We start from the raw sequence: 27,001 nt of genomic DNA, 5'->3' as shown, positions 1-27,001 counted from the left end.
TACTGCCATCTAGTGACATATAACGCTAACAAAACTCTCTAATGACATGCATAATTCGTTCTTGATTTTTAATGTCTTGTTGAAGCCTACTGCGGGCTATGCTCACACTTAGACTGGAATATGTTAATCAGGCTGCATAAAATAATTCTTTAATAATGTAATGTTATAAGTAGAGCCCACATTTCCATGCAAGGCATGTTTTTAAATAAGCTAGATACACTTCACAAACTTTGCAGATGTTCGTTTTATGACTTAATGATTCCAAATAACCATTCTTTTCCCCTGCATATTTGCATGTTATGGCCTTTCTAGGAGAAAATTCATGCATAATGCATATTTTGAAGATTTTAGACTTAATAGCAAATATTTGGATGTTTATATTGCATAATAAGACTTTATTCTGACTTTGCTATTTGTTTTACGTCGCACTGACACAGTTATGTCTTATGGCGACGATGGGACAGGAAAGGCCTAGGAATGGGAAGGAAGTGTCCGTGGCCTTAATTAAGGTACAGCCCCAGCATTTGCCTGGTGTAAAAATGGGAAACCATGGAAAACCATTCTCAGGGCTGCCGAAAGTGGAGTTCGAACCCACTATCCCCCGAATACTGGATACTGGCCGCACTTAAGCGACTGCAGCAATCAAGCTCGGTTTCTCCACGTTTTACAGTATGTCTGTTATTGAGAGAAGGAGAGAATGTATTCCTGGCATGCTGGCAACCAAAGTTAATACATACGGTAGAGATCCCATAAACCAATTAAACAAGCACTCTCTTATCTGTTGCTTGAGTAAACATTGACAAAAGCTGGAAGGCCCCACGTTGATCTCTGTAATTCTTAGGAATAAGGTGTCCCAGTTATAAATTGCTCTAAATTCAACGTTACTAAATGATGGCTCATTTTTTTTCTATGGTAGATGAAAAAACAAAACTTATACCACACTTCTGTGAGGCCGCGTTACTGATAGTAGCTTATAAACCTTGGTTTTGCACAGAACCTTCCGTTGTTATCCAACCTGGAACTCTCACTCGTCACACGTCTTTGTTATCGCAGCTTCAATCTTTAGCAGTTTTTGAAGACATCATCATATGCAATCATTGCACGGAGTAGTAGCCATGGCAGCTAGAGATAAGCTGAACAAAGGTCCGTTCAAATCCTGATTTTGAATTCGTCAAGCTTATAAAAGACGTATTGTGGTCAAAAATGCAAAGACGTACAATTTGACCTCATTTTGTCCCAGATGTCTTCATTTAAGTATGCACCTGTCACTTCTTGTGAAGCAGAAAGGTAATTTTCTGTGCTTAAGAATGTGCTGAAAGATAAAAGGATGAGCTTAAATGAAGACAATTTGGAGAAATTAGATTTTGTACAAGGTTCCAAAAGGAACTGAATTTTGACAGTGCATGGAAATCTGGGCTCTAGTTATAAGTTTACTGTCTCAAGTACAGATTAAGAAACAAAACATAAACCAAGCAATTAAAAGCAAACAAACAATCTTACTGTTTTAGGTGGCATTTCACCTTCTGATCATAAGCTTAGAGACTTTAAGTTTTACTTACTCTCTCCTTGACTATATGGTCATATGAACTTTTACCCTCCTTTATCATCTACCAAAGACTTTGTCATGGTTGTGTACATCTCAGGACCTCAGATATGCTCCCACATCATCTAACCACCTTCTGGAAAGCCAGTCTCTCATGCATCTTTTATCTAGATGTACCAAAGTACCTTCTTCATATTTCTCCTGCCCCCATCCATCGAACATGTATTGTTATCTCAGCCTTTTCATCTTAATTGTGTTTTCAAAATCATATTATTTATTCCTAATTCTTTGTAGCCTATATTCCTTTCTTTCCTGCCTTTGCTGTCAAGACAGTGTTTACAGTGCACTGTGTCTTCTGGTACAGGCTAGAACAAATTTGTTATGTTCATTAATCTATCTCAGTCTCATCTTTGGCTGTGAGCAAGATATGAGCGATGCTAGTAATGCCATTCCTTATGCATTGAAATTGGCAGTTTAATTTGCATCTGATCAAAATTCCTTGTACTTGGTTGCTGAGGTAACTACTACTACTACTACTACTACTACTACTACTACTACTACTACTACTACTACTACTACTACTACTACTACTACTACTACTACTACTACTACTACTACTACTACTACTACTACTACTACTACTACTACTACTACTACTACTACTACTACTACTACTACTACTACTACTACTACTACTACTACTACTACTACTACTACTACTACTACTACTACTACTACTACTACTACTACTACTACTACTACTACTACTACTACTACTACTACTACTACTACTACTACTACTACTACTACTACTACTACTACTACTACTACTACTACTACTACTACTACTACTACTACTACTACTACTACTACTACTACTACTACTACTACTACTACTACTACTACTACTACTACTACTACTACTACTACTACTACTACTACTACTACTACTACTACTACTACTACTACTACTACTACTACTACTACTACTACTACTACTACTACTACTACTACTACTACTACTACTACTACTACTACTACTACTACTACTACTACTACTACTACTACTACTACTACTACTACTACTACTACTACTACTACTACTACTACTACTACTACTACTACTACTACTACTACTACTACTACTACTACTACTACTACTACTACTACTACTACTACTACTACTACTACTACTACTACTACTACTACTACTACTACTACTACTACTACTACTACTACTACTACTACTACTACTACTACTACTACTACTACTACTACTACTACTACTACTACTACTACTACTACTACTACTACTACTACTACTACTACTACTACTACTACTACTACTACTACTACTACTACTACTACTTACAAAATATTGTATGTCTTTAAAAGCCAGACTGAACGCTGAAAGGCATAACAGTCTATAATGATAATGTATGTATGTTTAAAAGTCATTGGTGAAATTAATAGAATCTCTCTGACAGAAAAGAACACAAGGTTCAGAAATAAATTAGGAAATATGGTATTATTATTATTTACCAGAAATATTCCTTAAATTCTTTTTTCTGTACATTCATTTCTTTCATGAATGTTAAATTGTAACTTCAGTTCTTGGCTTTCTTGACAGGCTGTCAGATAGCTGCTTAGTTGTTCACATGTAGGCTGTGTGCACTTCAAACCAACCCTCAGATACAAGTAAAAATCCCTGACCTGGCCGGGAATTGAATCCATGGCCTTCGGGTAAGAGGCGAGCGTGCTACTAACAGGGCTGGCTAAAAACTTATTTGACAACCCAAAAATGTCTTCTTATTATTTTATAAAATGTGTATTTGTATAATATTTTTCTTTCTCTCTCAATACAGTGGCTGTACTCTGCAGAATTGCAAGTATACTCTGAGTAACTATGAGGGAGACTATGAGAATTTGTCTAGTCCAGATGATAATGCAAACAAAGCTGGAGGGAAGCTGGCCGTTCACCAGCAAGAAGCTATGCCTGAAAACCGTCGCCGTTACGACTATGGAAGAAACTTCTCTCCTCCTCGTTCCAGTAATAGTTCTGGTTATGGTACCGGAAGCAGTAGCAAGTCATTCACTGGTGTTGATTCCAGATTCTCCTCAAACCCAGAGGTTGGTATTTCTTGAGAATTCAAAATTTGTGAGAATGAAATCCTTTCCAAGGGCTGACTACTTTCAACACTTCTTAATTGCAAAGATTGAGGATTTTCAGGAAAATTTTAGTGGTTAGTTTGCAATTTTACTTGTGAGTGCTAGGTGTGATCTGAGTTAAGGTTCTAAAGCTTCACTGATTTTGGCAGAGGTTACTCTAGAGTTGGAGTCTCTTTTCGTGTGGATTGCTGTTCATGTTTAAGTTACATCTCTGCAAAGTAGTACAGGAATGCATTTGGTTTAATATGTGTATTGGAAGAGGAACAACACAATGTATAATATTATACATCAGGCTGATTAATGAGAGATCATTGTACTGTAAAATATAGCATTGGAGGTGGAGGGATGAGTGGGAATTGCTGGTAGTGGGCAGTTGTAATGTTTGCATTTATTTCTTGTTTATTCAAATTGGCGGACAGAGTATATGGAGTTGAGTTCATTGAGGAAAGTATGACAACTCTTTAACTGGAGAAGTGTGTAGCACTTAGTGCAATTAATTACCCAATTACTCTAAGTGACAGCACAAATTCTCGGACCATACCTAAAAGGTTCAGATCCAGAGTAGTGAAAACGTGCAGAACCAAACAAAAATCAAAGTGAAAAATTAACTAGAACTCACCGTTTATAATGAACCGGTAACACCAAAGGGGTGGATTAAATGGAGACCTGGTCGTCTAAAAATGTTTACCTTTTACAAATGAACACAACCACAACTTGGAAACAAAGAGAGATTTAATGATAAAACGTAAGAACTTACACATTAATTGAAAAATCCTCGCTGGAAATAAATCAAAAATAAAACTTAGCACTTAAAAGTTGTTTTAAGAAAAACCTACAGTCGACCGATTTGTTAGAAATCAATAGGATAAATAAATAAATCAATCATTTAATTAAAAATTAATTAAATAAGGCCATATGCCATATTAAAACACTTCTTCCACCTTTTACATATAGTGTAAAACCAATACACCTCACTCCAAATTTGATATAGCCCTAAATTACTTGTTTTGAAATTTTAAGAATTGAGTTCACTTAACTGTCTTTTCTTTTCTTTTTTTCTTTTTAGCAAAAATGTTACTTGAGGTACATTCCAAGCAGTTTCTACAAGGGAAGGAGTAAAGTCACAATCGAATGTCAAGAAAAGTTTTCCACAAAATAATAATAATGTCAGCGATACGGGGTGGGAACACATGCCAACCGGGAGAGTAAAGCGCCAAAATATAATTAAAGGGAACAGGTAGAACCACCCACAAAACCAATTTTATAACAGGAACATCAATTCATTTCCATCAACATTCATCAACAATCAGCATTCCCCATAACAACATTAGCCTTCCCATAGCAACGAACACACGCTAGGTCAGTTCAGGGAAGGGGCCAATCACAGGCCGCCAATCAACAATAGACCAAAAACATTTAGAGAGACAAGAGAAAAACAGGACGCTGAAACACCACCAAAATACAGCCCAGAAAAATAATAATATTAGGTTAAGAAGCCGCAAAAGAAGTTTGAATGAAAATAGAAAACAAACGCAAACCCCACATCCTTGTAGTAACTCGCTTGGTCAGTAACTTTGCCAAAACATTGTGTTAATCACTACCAGTCGGGCCTAGAAAGGCCAGCACCAAACGTTAAGTATTAAATTTACAATTTAAGACGCAAGTCCTCAGTGAACATAACTAGTTGACACACAATTTTTTTTTCTTTTCTTTTTGGAACCAAAAAAAGGAAAAGTGTTTGAAAACCACAAGGTTAAATTACTGAATTTATATGACACAAAGCTTCATTATGTTCCGGAGTGCACTCCACTTTCCGAAATTTTCAGTTCACCACACGGAATCAGGGAAAATGAGCGTAGTAAAAAACACTTACATGGTATCAGCTTGCTGTGGTAGAGAAGTTGTTCCAACCTCCAATCTTTACTTACATATGGCAGAGGGTATCTTTAAAAGCACACAGAATTTCCAGACGAGGAAGATAATTAAAATAAAATCATGAGAAAAAAACTTGAAGTTCACTAGGGCGTAAGCCCAATCAAATTCACTTCAACCAGGTTCCATTTTAAACGTCAAACTCATGCTGGCAGGCAGAGAGGCACGCCGCTCAAGCATACTGCTTCACTTTCAGAACAATAATGGCGATTACCCAAGAGCCTCCAGTCGTTGCACAGTCGCAATGATGGCGCGCGCATACACGCCTAGTGGAGGGGGAGCCCGTTGCGAGGTAGTTTGTACCTTTGACGCTAGAATGCAGGAGAATACAGGGAAAAGGCACTGTCATGGCATACACAACAGATGGGTATCTTAACCTTTTAAGCCAGTCGAAGTTTCAGTTTATTAACTTTGACAACCATGGTATCAGCAACCATCAATTCCTTGTTGAATACACAGCGGCGAACCACTATAAGAACACAAATTTCAATAGCCATGCAGCCAGTCCAAAAATGTTTACGGAGAGGGTATAAATTATTACGCCGGTAATAAGTGGTAGGTGACACTATTTTGAGGAACAATCTTTGCAGTCTAAGATGGGGGTAATATTTACTATATTTACTCGCATAGTATTAGATTAGTAGAATTTCTCCCCCAAGATTTTTTGAACATATTTTCTTGGTTTCTTTTTTTTTCATTTCATATTTTACATTAAGAATTGGACACACCTTGCACCTGAAGAGCATGTGTTGTGGACTCCAACAATCGCGTTACTGCACTGTGCACGGAAAATCCAAGGTCATCGACCATCACTTTTGATTACCTGCTACTGCTGCCTCCTTTCGAGTGGAACAAGAGACAAGGAAATAAGTAGCTGCCCCCAGGCTCTCAAAGTAGCGATACAAATGTGATGTAAAGTGAAGTGCGTAATGGGATAGAAGAATAGTTGTTATATTGCTTAAACTAAAAGTTGTTTATTTTGCAGGAAAACATGGAATCAAGTACATGGGTAGAGAGTTTAGTCATCATCATCATCGTCATCATCATCATCATCATCATCATCATCATCATTTCCCGTTTCCACCTTCCAGTGTTGGGTTGTGTATCAAGGACCTCCATCGCTGCCTGTCTCTCCACCACTCTTCTCCTTTTTTTAAGTACATCTTCTAGTTTTCCTCCCCTCTTCTCTATGCACTCCCACGCTGAATCTGTCCACCTCTATCAGGGTCTTCCTTGTGGTCTTTTTCCTGTTAACTTCTCTGAAAAAGCTTTTTCTGGCACTCTCTCTTCTCCCATTCTCATGATATGCCCATACCACTTTAGCTTGGTTGTTTCTATCCTTTACAAACCATTATTCTCGTCATTATTCCGTATTGAAGAATAGCTAATCACAAAGTTTATACAAGGAGTAATTTTAATACCACCTATTCAGTACAATTTATTCCACTATTGTGTGGTTAAATACACATGGAAATTACCAGAAATTTGAAGGGTACATGTTTCGCCCACTATTTATTGGGCATCATCAGCCTCAGTCAATCTTAAAACACACATGGTCTAAGGCAGGGATGGCGAACCTTTTCCAGCTAGTGTGCCATTTTAAGTCTGTTTTATTATTCTCAACTGTTTACTGTGCCACTTGTTATTTTCTTTTAAGGAATGGCTCACCCCCCCCCCCCCCCCCCCCCCCGGTGTACGACTTCCTTTCTTAATTCCCAATTATGTTTCATAATAAGTTATCCTTTTAGTGATTTATTTACTTATTTAATTTAATATATATCTTGTAAATACATTTGACTGCACGTTTCGTGGTTGTATTTTGTAAAAACATCAAAAATACATTTTTAAGTATTTCGAGAATACGTAACATTACTTGTAAAAATATATAACAAGCTCCCATTGTAACATTCCTCGTCATTAAATATTATTAGATAAAACAATTAAAATACTAATATTGCTAATGAACTTCGAGTGAAATATCGTTCTCACATTTAGTACCCATGTCATTTATATTAGGTTCATAACTTCTTGTCTTCAGTAACACTCAAGAAGCACATAGGTCTGAACCAAGGCGGATTCTAACTGTTGACTTCACAACGTTCATTGTAGGGTGTTTAACGTTTTCTTTAAGAAATTGCACAAACCCATTACGAATACCCACCATACTTGAGACTATTCTGTAAGCCAAAGCCCATTTTTAATACAAGTTCTTGCTTCACATCCTTCATTATATCCTTACCTATTGTCATATTTCGTAAACTTAACAATTTTACTAATTCCTACCTCCCCTCATCATATTTTCACAAGTAAATCAGACAAAACAGCAATCCTTTCTTGTAAGGTCACATACGTGTTTTCATCAAGACATACTGAATACATCTGGGAGTTATCCGAATCAGCTTTCAAATGCTCCGAAACATGTTCACTCATTCTTATTAATCTACCCTTGACAGTATTTCGGCTGCCTGGCATTTCTTTAATTCTGTTAATTATTTGCTGTTTGTTAGGAAAGTCTTCAATTAATGTATCGGACGTCGATAAGAAAGTCTCTTTCAAGAACTCACCGTCAAAAATCGGCTTCCCATGCTCTAACATGCAGTGAGACAGATGGAAACAACCGCACTGATATTATTGTTTGACCTGAAAGATGATACAAAACAAATAGTTTGCTTTGTGTATTCTTCGATTTTCTGTGAAACGAGCTCTCTTCTTTCTTCATTTGACATGGAACGAACCGTCCGGAAATGGTGCTTTTGGCCTACATTAAATGTGCGGGACACGACGGTTTTCAGTCACAGGCAACACAAAGCGTTATTGCTTATTTCTATCACTCTGAATTCCGTTGTCCACTGTTCTTCAAGAATCCGGTTACTGCTTTTGTTAAGTTTCTTTTTTTTCGGCACCGAAAACATGTTTGTGAGGTCCGTATACAAACGACATTCAATAAACTGTAACACACAACGAATAATTACGCGCTACTGGCTACCACACACACGTCAAACTTCACTCACTGACCGACTGACAGCCAGGTTTTCGATATTTATTTCTCACACGTGAAACACTATGACTATACGAACCATGTGATATTGTATAGTCTGTAGCACAAGACGTATATAAAATGTTTAATATGTTCATGTGGCGTGCCACCGAAATCCTGTTCGCGTGTCACCTAGTGACACGCGTGGCATAGGTTCGCCATCCCTGGTCTAAGGAGTCATAATAATTTACATAAAATGTATTGATGAATATTTACAAGTGTTAATACTGTGGATGCAAATTGTTTACAGTACAAAAATATTGAATAAAACAGAACTTATGCTAAAATCCCTTAGAAAAATTGAAATGTTCGCCTAAAAGTAGTTGTCACACATTGTTTTTAAAAAATAATCCATGTCTGACACTGAAATGGATCTTTTTGATAAAAAGCTTGAACAATATATATATTACATTTGGAAAATAGAATATAAAAAATAAGGCGTCACAGGATAAGAACAAGACGCTTAAAAGATACAGTATTTGCTCATGTTTGAGGCCAATATTTAAAATAAGGATGAAAATATGTAGTCGAATTGGAGGCATTGATACTACACTAGAAGTAGGAACTTCAAACAGACTAATGCTGCAGATACATTAGGACATAAGTTACATCTTGATAATAAATTGACAACATTGTTTACTTCGGACATCCACGTCTACATGAGGCATTATCTGGTTACACAAAATGGTTGTCCAACCTACCTTCTTTTATTTGGATATTTTTAGTAGCGTTTACAGCAAATTCTTCTTTGTTTTTTTAGCACTTCACGACATACTATGATTTTTATCCAACTTTCCAAGACGTCTTAATCTGTACCGCCTCCAATTCGACTACATATTTTCATCCTTATTTTAAATATTGGCCTCAAACATGAGCAAATACTGTATCTTTTAACCGTCTTGTTCTTATCCTGTGACACCTTATTTTTGATATTCTGTTTTCCAAATGTAATATATATTGTTCAAGCTTTTCATCAAAAAGATTCATTTCAGTGTCAGACATGGATTATTTTTTAAAAACAATGTGTGACAATTACTTTTAGATGAACATTTCAATTTTTCAAAGGGATTTTTGGCATAAGTTCTGTTTTATTCAATATTTTTGTACTGTAAACATTTTGCATCCACAGTATTAACACTTGTAAATATTCATCAATACATTTTATGTAAATTATTATGACTCCTTAGACCATGTGTGTTTTAAGATTGATTGAGGCTGATGATGCCCAATAAATAGTGGGCGAAACATGTACCCTTCAAATTTCTGGTAATTTCCATGTGTATTTAACCACACAATAGTGGAATAAATTAATAGTGGTATTAAAATTACTCCTTGTATAAACTTTGTGTTTCTATCCTGTCGTGAAGTTTCAGTATTCCTATCCTTTTCCTTATCTCTTCATTTCTATCCTTTCTGGTCTTGCCCTCTATACCTCCCAGAAATTTCATCTCCGCTGCCTGTATTCTACTCTCCTCTCGTTTTCTTGTAGTCCACGATCCAGCTGCAAAGGTTAGTATGGGTTTATTAATAGGTTGAATATAATACTTTCTTACATTTCTTCAGGACACCTTGGTTCCACAAAATACCCCTTACACTCTGATAGAAGCTGTTTGCTTGTTTTATTCTTTAACCAATTTCCTTGGTAATCTTTCCATCTTCTGTGATCACATTTCCCAAGTACTTGAAACTTTTAACCACTTCCAGAATTTTACCATTCAGTTTTATCTTTCCTTCCTTCCTTCCTTCCTTCCTTCCTTCCTTCCTTCCTTCCTTCCCTTTGCATCACTATTGTTTTACTTTTCTCTGTGCTTACTTTCATCCCAAATTTTTCTATCTCTTGATTCCATACATCTACTTGTTTTTGCACTTCCGTTTCATCCTCACCCCATATTACTATGTCATCTGCAAACACCATGGCGTTTGTTGCCTGTCTTCCCAATCTCTGTGTAATGTTCTTATGAATTTCATCCATGACTATGATGAATAATATGGGGGATAGTACACTTCCCTGTTGGAGACCAGTTTCAACTTTAAACCATTTAGTTTTTCCTATACTAGTCTTCACACTACTAACATAATTTTTGTACATAGCTTTTATCATTTGCACTTCCACTCTGTTAACTTGTTTTTTTCTTTAATGTGTTCCATACCAACTGTCTAGGTACACTGTCATAAGCTTTCTCAATGTCAATAAATGTCATCACTATGTCTTTTCCAAACTCCCATCTTTTCTCCATCATATGCCTTAATGTAAAGATCAGGTCAAACGTTGATCTGTCTTTCCTAAAACCATACTGTCCTTCTTCCATTTCTCCTTCTAGCTTCCTCTTCAGTCTTCCTTCCAATACTCTCTAAAATATCTTAGCTACATTAGCAATAAGGGTGATCCCTCTGTAGTTATTGCATTCCTTTTTATTACCTTTTTAAAATATCAGGATAATTAAACCCTTTCCCCACTCTTCTGGGGTCTCTTTCTTCCTCCAGATTTTTCTAAATAATCTATACAGCCACTGTAGCCCTGTTGGTCCTGCTGCTTTTATAATTTCTATAGTTACCTCATCCACCCCTGCTGCTTTACTGCTCTTCATCTTTTGTATGGATTCCTCTATTTGTAACATCAATATCTCCTTTTCTTGTTCTTCTTCTTTCCCCATTGTTTCTTCTTGCTCCTCATCTGCCAGTTTACTGTATTTAATATTTAGCAATTCTGAGAAGTATACTTCCCATCTTTTTAGCATGTCATCTCTTTGTGTCAATATCTGCCCTGTTTCTGTTTTTACAAATTTCGTATCTACCCTGTTTCATAAACTATTCTTCACCAAACCATACAAAACCTTTTGACTTCCCTTTATGTCCTCCTGTAAAGTTTCTGTGGGACTTCCCCAGCTCTTCTGTTTCTCTTCTTGTACTATTTTCTTACATACCTTTTTGGCTTCTTTATATTTCTGCCAATTCTCTGTACTATTGCTGCCTATACACATTCTCCAAGCCATTTGTTTCTCTCTAACTGCTTCCTTTACCTTGCTGTTCCACCAAGGAGTCTCCTTTTTCTTTTTCCTCTTCCACAGGCGTTTACTGCACACTTTACAAATCCATTTCTGAAACATGTCCATTCCTTTTCCACACTGTTCAAGTCATCTTTGGATATTTCTTTCTTCAGATCCTCTTGAAACTTTTCCCTTATTTCTTTCTCTTTTAACTTCCATCCCTGTATTTGTCTTTCCCTTTTTTTTCTATTAACTTCATTATTTTACCAAGTCACATCTTCCATTTGTCTACGTTTCTCCTTCTCCACCAGAATAAGATCAATCATTGTCTTTGTCTTTCTATCTCCCCAACCATATCTAGTTATTTTTTGTGAGTTCTTTTTTCTAAACCACATATTGCCAACAATTAATCCATTCCTTCTGCAAAAATCTATTACCAAATCTCCTTCTTGATCTTGGTTTCCATAACTATCTCTTCTTTTCCCTGTCTGTCTTGTTCCAACATGTGCATTCATGTCTCCCATTATTATAACCTCTTTGTCTTCAATACAACTTTCCAGTTCTTCTAGAAACTCTTCTAAACATTAATCTGCATTCCCCGATCGGGGTGCATAAACCTGTATAAAATCTTTGATTCCATTCTTAAGTCCAAGTCTAACTTTAATTATCCTGTCACCGATCTGGTCAATTTTGTCCACATATTGCGCTAGGTCTTCTCTCAATATAACACCAACACCATTTGTTGCCACCTTTCCCCTTCCATTTTGTCTCACTTATTCACATCATTGCTATGTCTTACTTCTTCTCCATATACTCTTATCAGTTCTTCTGCCTTGCCATTCAAAGTCATGACATTGATGATACCGATTCTTGTGATATCTGGTAGCCCACTTCTCACAGTTCCCTAGCATTTTCCGAGGCCTCGATTCACTCGCACTCATTTTATAGGCTGTTTGTACGTTGGGTTCGCCACTCCCAAAGGCATTTTATTACCTTCTTCCAGTTCAAATTAGGCTGTCCCTAACATGGTGTCAGACGCCTTTTGTAGCCGCTCCTCTGGAGTACAGACACAATGGGTTTGCCCTTCTGCCATCTCCACTGTACCGAAGTTCATCCTCTCCGCCATAGATGCCGTTGAGGTATTCACCCATAATCCAGGGCAAGGGCCCTCCATATTTATGACCCCTGGAGAGAGGGCGGCCCAGTATTTTAAAGCCCCCAGGAATTGGGCTGCCTGTTGGTCCGCGGGCTGAATTGGGTATTTCAACCAGCCCTACGTACTGTAGGGGCCCCCTATCCGCCACCTGGGGACACGCTCTGTAGGGGTCAGGTTCCTCTGGTTACTTATTAGAAGTTAACCCCCACCCACAGAGGCTGAAGTTATTTGCAGAGGGAAGAGAGTTTAGTGTAGTGCCGAAATTAATTTGCTACTAGAGGGGCTCAGAAAGAAGTATTAACAAAATCAAAGTCAATGTGTCGATTGTTTTGCGACCCAAAGTGCGGAAAGTAATCCAAAGTCAAATAAGAAGTGCTTGATGGTATACTGGAGCTGAAAAATGATGGCATTGCTGTATCACATGAATGTGAAGAAGGATGCAACAAAACAACATAGCAACATGAATGTGCAATTTAATCACAAGATATAAACTTCATTATTAACCATATTGACAGTTAACTATTTTATATTTATTGAATCCATTTATATCCTCCTGTTCAATAGAATATTATTTCACCTAATATCCATACATGTTTGGCCCTGTATTTGGGTCATCTTTTTTTTTTTTTTCCTTCCCTTGAATATTAAACTGCTCCTCAGTCAAACATATGATAGATAAGAATCAGATAAAATGAATCAGCAAAACACAAGGACAAACACTGTACTGATTCTTGAAGTTAAGTTATGTTTTTTATGTTAGCAATATTATTAACACATTGTAGACAGCCATATTTGAATGTGCTACCCTCCAGAAATAGCAGGATTTTTAATGGCTTTTGAAATTTTTCAATGCTAGGGTAAGCCATGATTATAACAACTTTTGGAATATTTAGAAAGATCACACTTTCTTCTACACAAAAATGAGTTTTAATTATCATAATAGTGCAGCAATTTTTAAATATAAATGTGTAAATATAATAAGTTTCACAGACTAAAAAAAAAAAAAAAAAGTCTGGCGCTGCTATGGATGCCAGTTTGGTTAATATTTTGAAATCTGTCTAATATTGTGGACACATCAACTGAAACACTAATACAGATTCTAACGTAATTGGTCATTTGGCACCGGTATCCTTGTTTACAGCTAGTAATTTGTTTTCCCACTGTTCGTTGTTTGACGACGGGGTTGCACTGCATCGAGTTGCTGCAGGTGCACTGGAAACACCCACATTTTTATGATGCGGTATAAAACAGTATTACAGAACCCACTTTAGGAAGCGGTATAAAACTACGTTACACTTCACACCAATTTGAAATTAACGCATTATCTACATTTGCTGAAGCACCAGAATCATCATGTTTACTTAGTGTGTAATTGTTATCCTCATCCTCATTTTCAGAACTCGCATCTTCCATAAGAACATCCATTATGGATTCGATGTCGAAAAATCGCACACTTGAATTAGACATGCTAAATATTACTTTACAAACAAAAAAGTATTTATAAGATCCTCCTTTTCAATACAAAACAAACCATCTATTAGATGGGACAATATACATGTTTCGGCCTAATCTCAAGGCCATCCTCAGTAGAGCAATTATTACATTACACAAACAAATTAAAAATACTGATGAAGTGAAAATAAAATACAATGATCCTGATTGTTAAAGTAAAAACATGTTGAGGTAAAAGTCCTCTAGTCTGAAAGATCGTTTTGATTGACTTAAAACTTGCCGATTCTTTAAAACGAAACATTGTGTTGTGTAGCGTATTTGAGACCATCAATAACTTGATTAATAAGTTTCACAGCCGAAAAAAAATCTGACGCTGCTATCGACAGTCTCACTACGCTACACAACACAGTGTTTCATTTTAAGGAATCGGCAAGTTTTAAGTCAATCAAAACGATCTTTCGGACTAGAGGACTTTTACCTCAACATGTTTTTACTTTATCAATCATGATCATTGTATTTTATTTTCACTTCATCAGTATTTTTAATTTGTTTGTGTAATGTAATAGTTGATTTACTGAGGATGGCCTTGAGATTAGGCCGAAACATATATAGATATTGTTCCACCTAATAGATGGTTTGTTTTGTATTGAAAAGGAGGATCTTATAAATACGTTTTAATTTGCAAAGTGATAACCGTGAATACGGAATGAGATTTATAACGTGCAGTGCTAAATATACGCAAGAATTACAGTACACAAACAAGCCTGCCTCTCGAACACACACTCCTCCTGTTTGCATGTACTGTACGTACTTTCCCGCGTCACCCGGGAAAGTATATAAGCCCGGGGTGCGTGGAGCCTGGCGAGCAGTCGTTGGTGGTCAGGGAAGGGTGGACCGGAAGTCAGGGTTCCTATCAACTGGCGGGCCCTGAATCCGGCCACGCCTATTTCACAGCTGAGCGTCAACGATGACGCAGCCTCAGGTTATGTAAGAACGTGGCTGTGTTATCAATGCCTTGAAAGAAGAGCTCCCGACTTATGCTCATAACCAGTACATTTTATGCTTATAGAAGCATTCAACAAGCCTCCGTGGCTCAGGCAGCGGCACGCCGGCCTCTCACCGCTGGGTTCCATGGTTCAAATCCCGGTCACTCCATGTGATATTTGTGCTGGACAAAGCGTAGTCGGGACAGGTTTTTCTCTGCGTACCTCAGTTTTCCCTGTCATATTTCACTCCAGCAACACACTCCAATATCATTTCATTTCATCAGTCATTCATAATCGTTGCCCCAGAGAAGTGTGACAGACTTCGGCAGCTGGCATAATTCCTATACTCGCCGTTAAATGGGGGCTTCTTTTTCTTTTTTGCAAGTTGCTTTACGTCGCACTGACACAGATCGGTCTTATGGCGATGATGGACAGGAAGGGGCTAGGAGTGAGAAGGAAGCGGCCGTGGCCTTAATTAAGGTACAGCCCCAGCATTTGCCTGGTGTGAAAATGGGGAAACCACGGAAAACTATCTTCAGGACTGCCGACAGTGGGGTTCGAACCCACTATCTCCCGAATACTGGACACTTGCCGCACTTCAGCAAAATGGGGGCTTCATTCAGTCCATTCCTGACCCAGTCGAATGACTGGAAACAGGCTGAGGATTTTTAGAACCATTCAACAGTATCCTAGTGAAGTCACAGCTCGCTGAAACGGCAGCTACTATTTTTTACGCACAGTGAAAACGTGCCTGTAGATTCTCTGAGCTCCGTCAGCAGCAGTGAAATAGTGCGCCCTAGTTTCTACGAGCGGCATCTCCAATGTGTTAAATAGTTATGCATTAAAAACTTTCTTAGAGTCCATAAGGAAATGTTAAATAAAAATATATAAGGCTACGGGGAACATGTTTCGAGTTCTGCTGTAATTGTGACCTTGTGAAGATGATATAGTTGGCTGTCTGATTTTTGGCCAATAAGTGTGTATTGAAGAAAAATGAAGTGTTCCCTGTTGCCCCGCCAAATGAAGAGTTCCTTACAGTGGTTCAATGCATATAATGTCTGACTTGTTGGCTGAATGGTCAGCGTACTGGCCTTCGGTTTAGAGGGTCCCGGGTTCGATTCCCGGCCGGGCTGGGGATTTTAACCTTAATTGGTTAATTCTAATGGCTCGGGGGTTGGGTGTGTGTGGCGTATTCAACATTAGAAATCATCCTAGCTAGGGCCCTCATATTCACAGACATGCAGGTCGCCTAATAGGCCATCTACTAGAAAAAGACCTGCACCAGGCCTCTTCAGAGGCCACACGCCATTATTTTTAATGCATATAATGTGCAGTTTAAGGTGATCATAAGGTGGGCTGTTCATTTTATGTGGAGACATGGACTTGGTCCGCAAAGATGAACCATGTTGGCTCAGAGTGATTATAGGGATTTAGTACTGTTATGGCATTTCACTGTTTTGTCATCAAACTTAGACAATGAACAGTTTTCTTCTATCTCAGATTAGAAACATGGACCAAACTCTATGATATACTGCAAAATAGGAAGGATGCATCCAGTGTATTCATGGAGAAACTATACCATATTGTAATGTAAGCATTTACAGAAAATTGAAAAATCATTTTTGAAAGAGAAGGTTGTATGTGATTAACATTCTGGAGCCTTACTTCGCAAAAGAGCCATGCTTTTTCTAGACAGTTTCCGGCCATTTAGTAAAGCCCATGATAAATGAACCATCATATCTAAACATGGTTCTAATCATAATACCAGGTGTCCTTGCTTCAGTTTTACAGCTGCTAAATGTCTTGGTTAATAAACTGTTCAAAGAACATCTCCGCTGATAATATGGGGAACAGATGGCATTTGATTCCTCGGATCTACGAAAAGAGAGGCACCTGTAAGAGACCCACCCTGAAACAAGTGTTTTCTTGGATTCTTTGAAAATTATGGTAAACATTTTCACAGAGCTGAATGGTTTGGAGAATGACGTGATGGATGCAAACAGCAATGATTCTGCTGACGAAGATTATCTGTCTACTAGTATGTCTTCTGATGATAACTATTGGGAGTAAAATATAGGTACACTGATTTTGTATGAGCTAATTTTAATACGCACATTTTATGCGTGGTCAACTCTGCAGTGTTAGTGTTACTTGGGTCAACTTCAAGGTCAAGGTATTTGTATTGCGTCCACTGTCGAATTTGAACAAGAGTCTTTGAAGAAGGGTCTCAAATCTGATCAAATATTATGTTAATTTAGTTATTTGGTATTAAATAATAATTACATAAATTTAATGTTTGACTTCATTTATCGCAAGTTTACTTCTGATTTTTTGTAATCATCACATAATTCCCTCCCTCTACATATTTGATCTGTTGATTTTAAGAATAAAAGGAGGAAATTATGCAAATAAATATGGTATTCTGATTAGGAGAGATAGAAGTTTTGTTACTTTCGAAAATATCATAGGAATGTTATTTGGAGTGTCATCAGATTTACAAGATTACGTAAAATAGCAGTTAGAATAAAATTAAGGACATCAGCTACCATGGTATGCTAACTCATTTGCTGGTATGTGGCAGGGTACAATGACAAGTTCATCCAGCGGGCATTCGAGCGACGACCGATGGTACGAGTTATTGGAACCTCCTGAGATGGATCCAGGCGTACGTGAATCTCCACCTCCCCCTCTTCCTGCACGATTGGGATCAGGCGGGGGCAGTGCATTTCAGCAAGTGGCTCCCAAGCGTCGTAGTGGGGGTGAGGAGCACATCCAGCAAATGGCAATGCATACCAAAGTACAAGTGAGCCATTCATTGCCACTTCCTCATGCCAGTTTCTCCTTGCCACTCACGACCCGTTATGGTGAAGAGTATGAGACTAGTAACCCCACCTCTGGCACTGCACAGCAGTATCACGAGTTCAAACTGGGAGAGAAAGTGACGTGCCTTAAAACACCTTCTAGCGGTGGAGAGAATCGGCCTCTTCCCCGTCAGGTGGATCGGACTACAGCTCTTGACTATATCACTGCTAGAACACCAAAGGTAGGTAGGGGCAATTTTTTCTCTCTCTTCTGGTTGGTTTATAAATGGAAAGTAGCAACTTACTGCTATGAACATGGTCAATAATTTGCAATGTACAATAGGATGTTTCTTACAGTCCAAGAATTTCGGTATAAAATCAGTTGCCATTTGATTATTATTTTTCCTCTCTTAGAATAATTCTTTTAGTTAATAGGTATTTGTTACTGAAATTTGCTTCAGAACTGAGTAATTCTACAAAACTGCATAGGATAGAATTAAACATGGGTTCTTTCCAGTGATAGTATTAAAATAATGCAACAACCAGTGCTGTAACATAGATCTACCTACATTATTTTGTAGTACATTATACTCGTATTATCTTGCAGACTTTGCAGTGCTTTTTGTCATGAGTGCTTACTGATAAAAATTGTCAGTGGATCTTCAACCTCTATCTGTTTCTCTGCATTCATTCTTAATTCCTGAACAAACCCAGGCCGAAACATTTCTTTTGTTGCTATCTTTGGTATTCTGTCATTCACACCAGATCCCCTGTTGGTCAACAGAGTTATCTCACTCAGAACACTTCTTCTTCTCTGAGTTTGAAGACATGACGTCGCTAATTTGTGATTAAATTCTGTTATTTTCGGTTGAAAGTTTTGATTCTAGGCTCTGTTCAATTTTCTAAACCTGCATATACACTTGTGATATTTGTCCCATTAAAACTGAATTGGCTTGAGAAATTTCTTCTGAAATTTTGCCTGAAAGTTTGTCTGAAAGTTTGTCATTTAGTGCCTGCATCATGGTCATTAATTTAGAGCACATTTCGGTTATATTTACCTCATCTTCCTATGTTTCGTCGGCATCTTCGTTGACTTCGATGCAAAACTTTCCTGGGTCTTCTCCCTTCTTGCATTTTGAACTATTATACTCATATTCACTCATAAATTTTTACGTCCTGTCGCGGTCGCCAGTTAGCGCATCCACAAAGACACACACGAGGTGCTGTCAGTTGGTACAATTATTTTATTTACATTTATCTACAAATTAACACCCACACATAACCTTAATCACAGTGTCACAACACAAACACTTCACTTCGAGAATATCAACAAAGCCGCCATTATTAAAAAGAACTGCCAACACTTCAATATGGAGGTTACAACTTTGAAGCATAGTTTAAAACAGATGACTGCGTATTTCAATATGGAGACTGCAAATATTGCATGTCAGCCCAGGATATATACTTGCTACGCCATAACTCTACTAAACAACAACTAACTGTCAATAACTCAGCAGTAACTAACTTCACCATCAAGATTGTCTCTTTATATAGGTGCCTGGATAAGCTTCTAGAAAGTTACATTACAAAATATATCTTTGTGAAAATTCTAGAGTGCGTAATACACAGTTTACAATGGATGGAATATCCTCAATCGTTCTAGTGCCTGTTACCATTCTGGAAGTTACAGTGTGTTTCACAATTATGGATTACAAATTATGTACAAGTAAGAATAAAATATAATATTAATTTACAGGTATTTACATTAATGGAACTGATATAAATGTCTATGTACATGACATAACCTCACACACAATACGATCATTCAACTATGTAAATAATACTAATACTAAATGGATGTACATCACTTCATAGCCATACATACAATTAATAACAACAACGACAACAACACAAGCTCGACATCTGCATTAGTTACCCATGGGTGAGAGAATATTGTTTTCAAGTTATACCTGTTCATTGCACTTGCATCAGACATTGTGTCATTTTCTTTCTTTCTTTCTTTCTTTCTTTCTGATTTGCTATGATTTTTATGTCCTTGCATAGGTATATCAGTGCAGAATTGCTACATAAAATTGTTTAAGATATGAGCATGGTAAAGAACAAATAATAGCACAAACACAAGGATAGGTTGGTGTGGGAAAGGGGAGATATATAAATAAGAGACAAGGGCAGTTCCCATATCTACACAAACTGCCGTCTTCAAATAGATGAGCTCTTTCCTCATCTGTCCCAGTTCTTATACATGAATTTGTTCTCAGCTCCCGACGAGCTCAATTCTGCTTCCAAGTTAAATCAGGAGGCCAGGCATCAACACTAAACGAAGGACAATCTTGACAGAATGTGGCAAGTATAAGTAGGATAAGAAGAAAGCCTGTGGATATGGGCCATCAATGAGTGTTGAAGCCTGCCTTCCTGGGGGAGGGGGAAGAACAACACCCCGTGAAGCAGAAACGAGCTCAGTGGGGTTTGTCAAGAAATGGAATGAGAAGAGCTGGATTAAGTGAGGATGCCAATTATGAAGATATGAAGATTGTCCTTGTCCATTTTTGTTTTCATGTTTGTCCTTGTCTCCTCTTTCTATAGCTTGCCCTTCCTACATTGATCTGTGTTGTGTTTATCCTATTATTTGTTCCTTCTCATGTTCCTGTCTTTCTATACAGGATGTCCAAGGACGAATGGTCAGTATTCAGGGATATGACAGGAATGATCATTTGAAGCAAATATCTTCAGATGGACATAATATGCCCTATTCTGTATGGTTTCCGAGATAGAACATATTTATTGTACATTTGTTTTTGGGCTAGTGGCGCACACAATATGTGTCTTATCCACCCAACCTACCTCGTTGCTTTCAACCTCTTTGCTCGAGATGTCTTTCTGCCATTGAACTAGCCCATTGAACGCTTAGTTATCCATAGTGTGTTATGAGTGAAGTAGTGCGAGGGAATGAGAGAGTATCAGAGAGAAGCATCATTTAATGGTGTTTGTACACGCTCTGGTTAAAATGCCACACATCTACACTAACGAAGAAGATGCACGGCTTCTGCGATGGAAATGCTCCTGCTGCTGTCGAGGAATACCGTCGGCACTTTCCGACATATCGATTCCTGTTCGAAGAATGTGTACCAGAGTTTTCAGTCATGGATACTATTATAAAGGAACTCAAAGAAATAGATAAGGAAGATCTTAATGCATTTGTTTTTGCTGATGATGTTGCCATTTGGGGAGAAACTGAGAGAGCTGTTCAGAGACTGGATCTTTGGAACACCAAGGTTAAAGAATATAAGTTAACTGTGAGCAAGAGCAAACCAGTGGTAATGAAAGTTAGTAGGACAAATGCACCTTGTAACCTCACCCTCAAGGGAGAGAAGATTGAATGTGTGAATACCTTTAAATATCTGGGGAGTACAATGTCAAATGACGGAAGTGCCAAGAACGAAGTGTTGAACAGGGTGCAAAAATTGATCCAACTTCTTCCATCAAGTACAGAACATAGTATGGGACAAGGCAGTTCCTCAGAGGGCTGAACAGACCCTTTTTAAGACTTATCTCCTGCCTGTCATGACGTATAGTCTGGAAAGTTGCGTCATACATAAAAGAGAAGTAAGTCAACTGCAAGCTGTTGAAATGAAGTTCCTTAGATCAGCTGTACAGAGAACGTGGAAGGACAGAAATAGGAATGATCATTACGAAGAGGCAAAGAGACCTGCAGGTCAACGTGACCCTGGAAGAAAGGCTGAGTGTTGCAAGGTTGAAGTGGCTAGGACATGTTAAGCGAATGCAGGAGACTTGAACACCAAGGAAATATCTTGAAGAAAAAAAAAAAAAAAAAATGTTCCAGAATGAAGACCAGCCCTAGATAAAGGTGGTTAGATCAGATAAGAGAAGACCTAGAGATGAGAGGAGAAACATGGGATGCCCTAGAGAGAAAAGAAGCATACCAGGACTGTAATAAATGGAGGCACATCGTTCTTAAACATCCTACCTGGCTCGCTGGAAGGAATTCATGATGATGATGATGATGATGATGATGTGTGAAACAGGTATTCTTGCAAGTTCCCATTTTTCTTCTGAATGTATAATTCAACAACCTGTACAGGAACAGCAACATGTTGTTGAAATGGTGCAGCGTAGTCCTACTACCAGCACACGGTGACTTTCTGCACGTATCAATGTCTCACAAACATATGTATGGCGAACATTACACACAGCGAACTTGTACCCATTTCGAAACGCTGAAGATGTTGGGTGGGTAAGGCACATACATGCACGCCTCTAGCCCAAAAACAAATGTACATTAAATGTGTTCTATCTCGGAAGTCATTCGGAATAGGGCATATTTCCGTATGATTTTTTTTTGCCTCAAATGATTGTTCTTGTCATATTCCTGAATATTGACCCTTCCTCCTAGGACACCCTGTATATGACTTGCTTTGTCACTTGTTTGTTCCTTTCTATTTATAAAATTGTAAAAGACCCACGTTAAAGACAGAAACCAGGTTTTATATTCATTGGTTTTAACATAACACATTTTATAGGAGATACGTATTTTGTGAGCTGGAACTTTTGCAGTCAATTTTTGTGGTCAGCATGTACACATGATTAAAATTAGACCATTGTTATCTGTTATAAAAGCCTTGTTGACTAGTGCTATTAGGTGACAACTAGTTTTTTAATATTGTTTCTTTTTACTTTTTCCAGATAACCGATTTTACCAATCTTCAGCATCCGAATGAAGTGAAATCAACTAGCTTACCACCTGAATGTCCTGTCCGAGGATTAACTTTGAGTGATGGTCATTCGACAGATACCAGCTCAGCTAGTGATAGACTTGTTGGTGCACCTAGTGAAGGTATGTTGTGTACCATACACTTCTTTTGAACCGGGTGAGTTGGCCGTGTGGTTAGGGGTGCGCGGTTGTGAGCTTGCATCTGGGAGATAGTGGGTTCAAACCCCACTCGCGGAAGCCCTGAAGATGGTTTTCCTTAATTTCCCATTTTCACATCAGGCAAACGTACCTTAATTATGGCCATGTGAGTATGTGGCCATAAATTTGTTTTAAGCAGTAATTTCTCAGATTTTGGTTTCATTTATCTATCAAATTTCTCTTGAAATATTACAATCATGAACTGTATGTTATCATTTTTTGCTAATCCTAAATAAAGGCTGCAACTTTTTGCACCTTCAGCCAAGCTTGTTCACATTCATTTCAGTAGCATACAGTAAGAGAAATAGAATTAATTTAATTTTGTTTTGAAAATAATCCTATAAAGCTAACTTTTGAAGAGCTACTAAATGTTTGAAAGTTCTTAAAAGTTGACAGGATTGTGCTGGAGTATCATAGTTCCCTTGATCAACTGAAACACAAGATTGAGGGAGAAATGCTTGATCATAGCATATTACAAAATTGCTATTGTGACATAGTAATTTATGTCACCAAACATCAAATATAGATTGTTTTAGCATTATAGAAGATATGAGGACATAAGATGCAAAAGCCGCCAAGTCCATATTGACGAAATTTTCAGAAATTGAGAAAAACGTGCCTCTGCTTTAAAATTTGTTCTTATTGTGCTTGCATTGGACAAGAGATATGTAAGGAGTTTGGGAATAATAGGAGCAAAGAAAAATAAACATATACCTATTATTTTTGCTGTAAATGTCAATTTATTTTGAACTTGGAGGGTTTTGGTTGGAACGTGATAGTAATCATCAATTCAGAATTCTGTCATGAAGATGAATGAGGAGCTAAGTCTCTGCAATCAAGTATTTTGTGTTAACAAACAAATATTTCAATAATAGAAAGCGTTTTACAGGGGTAGACTCAAGACTAATGTTTAATTGAATTAGTTATGGTTCACCAAATAGATCTTGACAATCAAAAAACATTCACATTGTTTTAAACTCTCAGATCAGGCACACATTCACTCCCATTCCCTGCACAGGCAGGCTCATCTTCTGCTAATTCAGGTAGAGTTTCACTGGAAGCATCGATGAGGTCCTTGTAGAATTTGAGACTCTCCAATTCTTGCTATTCCATTCCATTCCATTGCTTTTTCAGCAGTTTGTCTATGTCTGTGCGCTTTTCGTCTTTCACTTGAACACCATTTGGAAGAATATTAAGAGTAGTGTTTCCTAATCTCTTTCACTTCTTCAGAATACTTTTAGGGATACATAGATCAGTGCGGTAATGTGCTTCACCCTGAACTATAACTCCACTGCTTGTTTTTCTCAGTATTTTTCTCTTTATTTGACATGGAATTATTTTAATAGAACAGTCTTCCATGTTTTTAATATATTTCTTGATAATTCAAACAAAAGTATGTGATCTTACGACCTGATAAACATCTATGAAATGAAACCTATATACTATGTCACGTGAGACAGATGAGCAGTTTCATTGGCTCCTAAGGACTTGGCGGTTATTGCTTGAAACTTTGCGCACATAGTGGCGTATACAGCTTCAAAATGTCAGAAACTGGACTTGGCAGCTTTTGCATATTTATGTCCTCATATTTGTTATTGGCTGGGCATGAAAATATGAAGTCACAGAAATTCATCATCAAGGCTGCTGATGATATTTCGATCCACAATCCCCCTCCGAATGCAGTGAATGAAAGGTAATAACAGTTTCAGAAATTTTATTTTTGTCCTCTTCTTCCGTTCTTATTACTCAGCCCTTATTTGGGCAGGGTAATTGATCAGTGACTTCCATTTCTGCCTATTCTTTCCTCATTCCTATATGAATAATCTCAATCAGTCTACACCTGTTCTCTCCCTTGCCTCTTCTCTTTTTATTCGTTACCTTTTCCTTACCCCTTGATCGTGCTTCAGTCACCTCATATTCGAGCATTGTTGCTGGCTTCTTTTTTCCTTTCTGATGACCTGATCAGAACACTTCAGTCTATCAGTCTCTGTTCATTCATCATTTTGTACCTTGGTGTTCTTTATATGATCCTTCGTTGTTTTCTTAGCATGTTTCTCAAAAACTTAAATTTTCACTCCCTGGATCCTGCTTTCCTCTCTGAAATTAGTAGTACACATTTCTGCTCCATTTTAGATTGTAAAAAAATATTCATAAATTTTATAAATATTTTATAGTTCTTGCCTTTTTGTGGTTTCATGACTCACAGATGAGTTGTCAGCTGGCAGCAGCAATGTGTCCCCTCGGCTGCGGAGGAAACACCACGCTGGTACTCTGACTCCTTCAAGTGGAAGCAGTCGGAATCAGAGTCCACGCCCAGCAAATAGAGACACGGGTGAGGCAAGACTACGGCCTGGTGTTACGCCTCGTTCAGCAACTAATCGGAATAGTGCCAATCTGACATCGAGTACGTTGCAAGAGGATTTGATGAGGCTCATTAATCCTGATTACATGACGGAGCGGGAAGAAGCTGGCTCAAACAATAATTCAAAGGTAAATTATTAGTTTTAACTGCTTATAGAAAATTGTTAGGAAAATAATAAGAAACTTGCTTCCTTATACATTTTATATTCTTTGTTTACATGTGTCTGAAATGGAGAATTATATTTATTCAGATGTTGTGTGCTGTTTTCTTCTATTTAATACAGTATGTACTGTAGTAAGTCCTAAAATATTTCTGATCTCTTTTCAGTAAATGTGAATCAAGGGTATTGATGTAAACAGAGCATCGAGAGCTGAGTCATTTCAAATAACATTCTCTTTATTTCTCCACTGTTTGCTAATGAATTGGTAGTCTATGAATTGCAACAATAAATAAAAGACTAATTTAGTGTCCATGTGTATATTTTCTGTCAAGTAAGATTCCTTAATTTAATCCTGATTATCCATGAATATCTGGTCTAGAAAGCCAAGAATAATGGCCAAGAGGATTCCTCATGCTGACTATATGACACACCTCGTAATCTTCAGGCCTTTGGACTGAGCAGCGCTCGCTTGGTAGGCCAAGACCCTTCAGGGCTGTAGTGCTGTGGGGTTAGGTTAGGTTTATCCATGAATATGGAATAATTTACATATGCTATTTTTTTGGTCCCAAATCAAAACAGGAGTGACAAAAATATTCTTTTATATAAATTATCATTACAGTATTTCATTCTCTTGTAGAATTATTGTTGAGAATCAATTATTTTTTTTCTTATGCTATACATATTTACTTGAATCTATGGTGCTAAATATGAGGCCTGTTAAAATGTAACCACAGTTTGAAAATAACTTTTTGGGTGAGAGCTTACCTGCAGCGTAGTCGGCTTTGTCTTTTTTGAAGTACTCTGCTCCTCCATTAATACAATGTTGTTTCCACTTACGGAAGCAGTTCTGGTAACAATTTGGGCAGTCACACATAGTTCTTCCTGCAATTTGTGATCGATCTGTTCAATTGACTGAAATCCTCATCCTTTCAGGTTGAATTTCAGTTTGGGAAATAGTACAAAGTCTGCCGGCGCTAGGTCAGGTGAGTTTTGGATGAGGGATCACAGTTGTCTTTGTGATTGTCTAAAATTCATGAACCAACAGCGAAGCATGAGCTGGCACACTGTCATGGTGAACGCTTGTTTTACCTGACCTGTCATGCTTTCTTTGGTCTTGGAGAATTTTTTCTACATTATCATGATGATTACACTTTTGTTTTCATCATTTGGTATGTTGATATGTTGCTTGTAATATTCAGACATCTCAACAACCATAACACATACTCAACACACTCAAACTTATAGCTGTTAAGTGTTACCGTAACTAAATATTCTAGAAATACACAGCAAATATCTAGTTACTTAGGAAGGATACCACTATAGAGCACTTCTTACCAGAACTCGCTGACTTCGCATTTGTGTGGTATTTTTTAAGTTTAGTTATCTTTTTGAGCATCCCTTGACTTTTTGTACTATTATGTTACAGTTATAGCAGTAGAACACTGTTGAAACATTAAAACAGTCTTTA

The 27,001-nt window shown here is 37.6% G+C and overlaps 1 protein-coding gene across 8 annotated transcripts in view; it reads left to right on the top strand.

The window, feature by feature from the left end:
- LOC136881241 (signal-induced proliferation-associated 1-like protein 2) overlaps positions 1 to 27,001 on the top strand; it is a 697,164-nt gene that overhangs the window by 655,898 nt on the left and 14,265 nt on the right. For all 8 annotated transcript variants that reach the window (XM_068229252.1, XM_068229258.1, XM_068229256.1 and 5 more), the window contains exons 16-19: positions 3,409 to 3,673; positions 17,844 to 18,305; positions 22,786 to 22,936; positions 25,218 to 25,501. In XM_068229252.1, the coding sequence (XP_068085353.1) occupies positions 3,409 to 3,673; positions 17,844 to 18,305; positions 22,786 to 22,936; positions 25,218 to 25,501 (1,162 nt within the window). The remainder of the gene's footprint in view (positions 1 to 3,408; positions 3,674 to 17,843; positions 18,306 to 22,785; positions 22,937 to 25,217; positions 25,502 to 27,001) is intronic.

The sequence above is a fragment of the Anabrus simplex genome, chromosome 9, assembly GCF_040414725.1.
Source record: "Anabrus simplex isolate iqAnaSimp1 chromosome 9, ASM4041472v1, whole genome shotgun sequence".
NCBI classification, from domain to species: domain Eukaryota; kingdom Metazoa; phylum Arthropoda; class Insecta; order Orthoptera; family Tettigoniidae; genus Anabrus; species Anabrus simplex.
Note: the sequence above shows the minus strand (reverse complement) of the source record. Positions and strands in the feature narration are given on the sequence as shown.